The sequence below is a fragment of the Mus caroli genome, chromosome 7, assembly GCF_900094665.2.
Source record: "Mus caroli chromosome 7, CAROLI_EIJ_v1.1, whole genome shotgun sequence".
Classification (NCBI taxonomy): domain Eukaryota; kingdom Metazoa; phylum Chordata; class Mammalia; order Rodentia; family Muridae; genus Mus; species Mus caroli.
The window spans coordinates 26687006-26693333 of NC_034576.1; the positions used below are offsets into that span (position 1 = coordinate 26687006).

The 6328-nt window shown below is 48.4% G+C and overlaps 1 protein-coding gene across 1 annotated transcript in view; it reads right to left on the bottom strand.

Annotated features, from left to right (window-relative positions):
• Sptbn4 (spectrin beta, non-erythrocytic 4) overlaps window positions 1-6328 on the bottom strand; it is a 92745-nt gene that overhangs the window by 76302 nt on the left and 10115 nt on the right. Inside the window, exons 3-4 of the mRNA XM_029479955.1 lie at window positions 3402-3553; window positions 2263-2436 (exon numbers count right to left, since the gene is read on the bottom strand). Coding sequence (XP_029335815.1) covers window positions 2263-2436; window positions 3402-3553 — 326 coding nt within the window. The remainder of the gene's footprint in view (window positions 1-2262; window positions 2437-3401; window positions 3554-6328) is intronic.

Here is a 6328-nt window from a genome sequence, read left to right on the forward strand (position 1 = left end):
TGAGCCACCATGTGGTTGCTGGGATTTGAACTCTGGACCTTCGGAAGAGCAGTCGGGTGCTCTTACCCACTGAGCCATCTCACCAGCCCTTCTTTTTTTTTTAATNTTTTTAAAGATTTATTTATTTTATATATGTGTGAGTACACTGTCACTCTATTCAAACACACCAGCTAGGGCATTGGATCCCATTACAGATGGTTGTGAGCCGCTATGTTCATGCTGGGAGTTGAACTCAGGACCTCTGGAAGAGCAGTCAGTCCTCTTAACCACTGAGCCATCTCTCCAGCCCCGTCCCCCACTTTCATAACACTGGAGATGGAACCTGCACATGCTGGGTAAGTGTCCTACCACTGATTGATGTAAAGTGAATCAAATAAACAAACAAACAACTTATTGGAGGTAGGTGTGGTGGCACACACCTGCGATCTCAGGGCCTGGGAGGTGGGGGTAAGGGGGGGGGTGTCAGGAGTTCAAGGCCATCCTCAGCTACCTGAGGGGTTGAAGGCTTAAGCTATGAGTGACCCTGTCTCAAAGAAACAAAAAGGAGGGGCTGGAGAGGTGGCTCAGCGGGTAAGGGCACCGACTGTTCTTCCAAAGGTCCTGAGTTCAAATCCCAGCAACCACATGGTGGCTCACAACCATCCGTAACAAGATCTGATGCCCTCTTGTGGTATGTCTGAAGACAACTACAGTGTACTTACATATAATAAATAAGTAAATCTTGAAAGGAAGGAAGGAAGGAAGGAAGGAAGGAAGGAAGGAAGGAAGGAAGGAAAAAAGAAATAAAGAAAAAGAAAAAAATCTGTAGTTTGTCTCCATATCAGACAAATTAAACTTGAAATTGCCAACCTCAGGCCTCCTGTCAGGCCTCCTGGTCCTGCTAATCCCTCTAAGGGCATCTCCTGCTTCCACTTGCTTGCCCCTTGGCCCCTAACCTCAGGGCTTGTTGGTACTTCCAGCATGCAAAGCCAGTCCCACCTCATTATCTTTGCAACTTCTGCCCCCTTCTCCTGGGATTGAACTCGGGACCTCATGCACAGTAGGCAGGTGCGTCACCCTGAGCCCTATTGCCAGCACACCCTCCAGTCTCGTGTGTAATTCAACCATCAGCATCCCTGCCATTTTCTGACCAAAATCTCAAGGAAGCTAATGTGATACTTTATTCCCCTTAGCTGCTTTAAAACGATCTCCTTTCCTGCACAGCCTCCTCTGTCCCTGTAAAGCCTTAAAAACAAATTTCTCCTCTTCAGCCCTGGACCTCCCCCACCAAGGACCTATGAGCAGGTCATCTTTCCTTTGCTTATAAAGGTTCCTTTCTCCTGTGTGCCTGCTGTATCTCTGTATTTGTTTATCGTCAGTCTTCCTTATCACACTGTGAGCTCCATCAAAGCCAGAAGTTTGTCTGTGCATTTCCATAGGAGAGCAAGACTGTCCAATCTGAGCTGAAGCTCCAGCACCCAGCTCTGTGTATCCCACAAAATCAAGCCCATCGTGCTGGTGCGTGTAGAATGAATATCTGGATTCCAGCTCCTGGGAGGCTGAGGTCTCAAGGATCACAGAGTCTGAAGTGATCCTGTGATCGTGTCTCAAAACTCAAAACTCAAAACTCAGAGGCAGAGGCAGATGGATCTCTGGTTCTCTGGGTTCAAGGTCAGCCTGGTCTACTGAGTGAGTTCCAGGACAGTCAGGACTACTCAGAGAAATCCTGTCTCAAACAGCAATAACGACAGCAATAACAAAAGTTTGGGCTGCTGAGGTGGTGTGTCAGGTAGAGGCACCTGCTATTAAGCCTGAGGACCCCCAAGAGTTCAGTCCTCCAAACCTATACTGTGGGAGGACAGAACCGAATCCTGAAAGTCGTCCTTTGTCATCCACACGACTGCTCTAGCATACATGCATTCCCCTCCTCAGCCCTACCCCCCCAACACACACACACACACACACACACACACACACACAATGTAATCTTTAGAATCCACCTGTTTCCTCGTTGGCAAAGTGACCACACTAATTCTATGTAATTTAAGGGTTCTGTTTGTATTAAATGTCAGCGTTTAGAATAGTGCGGAAGTATAAGCAGGGTAGATACGGTTACAGCAGTGAGGGAGATCATAATTATATTTTAACATCCCCACCACCTGCTTACAGAGTTCCTGGAACATGGGAGGAAAATCTGGGGGAGGAAGGAGTGAGGGGGGGACACCCTCCTAATGCCCCCCCCGCGGTGGGCAGCGGGCTGTGCAGGGGTCATTGAGGGGTCACCTGGAAGCGCAGGATGATGGTCCAGACCAGCCCCAGCGTCAGTCGGTGGTTCCCATCCACGATGTCGTGTGACCCCACGTTCTCCAGATGCACACGCTGCTCCTTCAGGAACTGCAGAGCCTTGTCCACATTCTCCAGCGAGTGGATCCGCATGCGGCCGCGAGTGGGCCTCGGCTAGGGCAGCAGGGGCATTGAGTGATGGGACCTAGCCAAGAGCGAGGAGCCCTCGGCTCTGCCTCTCTCACTGCCAAGGCCCTTCAATCTCATCCAAGACTCAGGACCCAATCCTATCATCTCTGCGGGTTCAGGACCAGACTGGGCTACAGAGTGAGTGTCAAGCTAGCCCGAGCTACAGGGTAAAATATGGCCTCACTTTCCCCCTCCCTCCATGAGACCTTACTTATTTTCACTACTTGTTCTTTCAAGGAAGATCTCTTCGCTATTTACTCAAGCTCTTTACTTGACTACGCCCATCATTTTGAAGCCCCGCCTCCTCCTTTCCTCTTTCCTGCTGGTAGCTCAGTTCCTGACCCTGGGCTTTGTTCCTACATAGCTGAGCAGCTCACGACTCCGGGAGTTCTGAGTTCCCGTCCTTCAATGGCTCACCGCCCCATCATAATCACACTGAGATGTGGTCCATCGGACCCAAAAACATAGCCCCAGCCCAAACAAGAAAATCTCATACAATACTGCCTTTGCCCGGAGACACCCATGACCTAACCCTACCAACCTAGACTGCCCCACAGCTGCAATTCACTGCATCACTCCATCAACTGACTCCCCGCATCCAAGTTCTTCCTGCTTTACAGACACGCACCTTGCCACCCCCTAACCTAGCTGGCCCTTCTTAGCTCTTCACTATACTGCCATTCCACCCCTCCCTAACCCTCCCGCAGAGCATCATCTCCCTCTAGAGCCCCGCCCCTCCAACAGACACATCCTTCACCTCGCCCCTGCACCCAAATGCCCCGCCTCTCCAATGGGGCTCTACCACATCTGTAAGAGCCCTCCTCTTCAACTAGACCCCGCCCCACAAAACTGAATAAGGGGACCTCTTACACACAGTTAGGGCTTTCTGCCTCTCCCTCAGCCAGGCCCCTGATTAGCCCTTATCCCCCCAGCCATCAAGGTCCTCTCACCAGTTGCTCCCCTGACAGCACTTCCAGGAGCCGGGTGAGCACAAACCCGTCCCGAAGGTCTGCATACAGGTCTCCAATGTGGCAGCCCACGCGGGCAAGGTGCGAATTCACCCACTTGGTGAAGGTTTTCTTCTGCACAGCCTCTCGCTCATCTGGAAGAAACAAAGACTGAGCCCAGTCTTCCCAGGAGTCCCTCATCTGCTTCTAGCGCCCCCCACGACCCTCCAATCTTCTGCTGTCCCAAGACTTGGCCCAGGTACCTCCTCCTGCCCGGATGCCTCCCACTAACTGATGCTACATGCCTAGTGACGACATGTTCTTTCCAGTTTTCCTTCGATACCATTCCCACGGGAAACCTTCCTAGCTTGCTGCCCTAACTGACGTCATTCATTCATCCTTGCAATATTTGAGTAACAACTCTACTGTTATCGTAGTGGCACAGAAGTCTCACTAGGAAGTGAAGCCCAGACACACATGGACACTGTGGAGCCCAGCCGGGGTTAAGGATGAGGAGGGCTAAGAAGAGAACTGCATTCTAGGGCTTTCATCAGCCATCAAAGAGGGCTAGAAGGACAGAGGCTCAGCAAGATTGGAGAAGGGACTCAGGAAAGCAGGGACGAGGCTGGACCAAGACAGAAGCTGTAAAAGCCAGGAGGAGAAGATGTATTGGGGAGTTTTTTTTGGGTTCAAAATAAGACTGCAGCGGTTGGAGGCTTAGATCAGGGCTAGAGCATTTGCTGAGTCAATACAAAGAAAAAAAATCAGTGGCAGCTGTAGGAGGTGGAGGAGAAAGCACAGGGGAGGCCATGAGGCACCTGAAGACAGGAATGTTCAAAGCCACCTCTTCATCAATATCCACAGGCACAGATCCCAAGTCCCTGGATGTGCAGGGGGAGAAAGTCCACTTTCTGCTTCACTTGCTCACAGCAAAATCTTTAAGGATCTATCCGTGTTCAGGTGCGCGCACATGCATGCATGCATGTGTATGGGTGTGTGCATGTATGCACATGCGTAATATGATTCTAGCTAAGTATCTCCTTATTTTAAGTATTTTTAAACATATTTTTTTATTGAATGGAGCATATACTATGGACTAGAGGACAAGTTGCTCCCACTGTGTGTCTGGAGATCAAAATCGGGTCATGTGGCTTTTGTAGCAAGCACCGTTACCCACGAAACCTTTCCCCACAACCTCTCCTTGTCCCTTCCCTCCATTCCTTCTTTCTTCCTTTTTTTAAGGGGTGGGGAGGAGGGGACCATGAGTGCTGGGACACGTGTGCCACAAACTGCCTGTGGAGCACTCATAGACAATCTGTGGAGTCAGAACTTTTTCTCCACGAAGTGAGCTTTGAATCCTAGAGGTTGAACTCAGGTTTACACCACACACCCAACCACTAAGCCATCTCTTTGACTTTATATTCTTTTTTTTTCTTTCTTCCTTCCTTCCTTTCTTTCTTTCTTCCTTCCTTTCTTTCTTTCTTTCTTTCTTATTTTTTTTAACTCTTTGTCACATGTACTCCAGGGTGACTTTGAACTTGCTTTGAGGCTGGCCTTAAACTCTCCCTCCTCATGCCTCTCAAACCCAGGAATGACGAGAAGCATGAACACTGTGCCTGGATGCTTTTCCATTTCTTCATGTAGAATCTTATCATCTGAGCTATATGTTAAATATCTTAAAGTATATTGATTTATTCATTTGTTGACATTGATTCTTATTTTATAGCATGGGCTAGCCTTGAACTCACCATCCTTCTGCCTCAGTCTTTCCAGACCAGGATCACAAGCATGGACCACTTGCCTAGCTTAAAACTAAAAGGCTTTAAATTTGAATTTGCAGGCTGGTGTGATAGTCTATACCTGTACCTCAATGTGGGATGCAGAGGGAAAAGGGTTAGAAGTTCAAGACCAGACTTGGCTGTGAAAGGTATTCTCAGGCTCGCTCTACCAAACAAAAAACAGTGGCCTTTAATCCCAGCTCTTGGCAGGCAGAGGCAGGAGGATCTCTATGACTTAGAGACCAGCCTGATCTACAGAGCGAGTTCCATGACAGTCAGGAATATGGAGAGAGACTGTCTCAAAACAAGCAAACAAACAAAACAATATAAATTAATTAAGTGGAACAGAAAAATAATGTGATCTAATAAAATGTATACTATAATGTAATTATTATTTCTGGAAATTTCCACTTGATATTCTGGATCATGGACTACATCAAATACAGCGAGGGCATAGAGGTCCTGAGTAATATCGTAACTATGCAGAAATCTGCATATTTAACTTTTAAAATTAATTATTTTTTCAATTTTATGTATACAAACTGCTTTGGCTACATGTATGTATGTGTACCGTGTGCATATCTGGTGCCTTCAGAGATCAAAAGAGGGGATAGGTCCAATGGAACTAGAGTTATAGACTGTTGTGAGCTGTCATATAGATGTTGGGAATCAAACCCAGGCCCTTGGAATGGACAACCGAGGCTCTTAACCGCTGAACCACTTCTCCATCCCTGTGTTTGGTTTTCTGAGACAAGGTCTCACTCTGAGACTGATACTGCCCTTCAAGTCAAGAGAATCCTCTTGCCCTGCTTCCCAAGTGCCCTGTGCTCATTATAAATACAGTGACTGATCACTTCCTGTTTGTTCCATTGTTTTAAGTTCCAGAGGGTCTGTATTTCATAACTAAAAGCCTAAAAGAAAAAGGAAAAAAAAAAGGAAGTTGTATCTTGGCTTTTCCAATCCTTCCCCAACTCCTACAAGCTAGAAAGCCATGGGCCGCTCTACCACTGAGCCACGCCCCCAGCCCCTCACTGGGGGATTCTAGGCAGGGGCTCTGCCACTGAGCCACGCCCCCAGCCCCTCACTGGGGGATTCTAGGCAGGGGCTCTGCCACTGAGCCATGCCCCCAGCCCCTCACTGGGGGATTCTAGG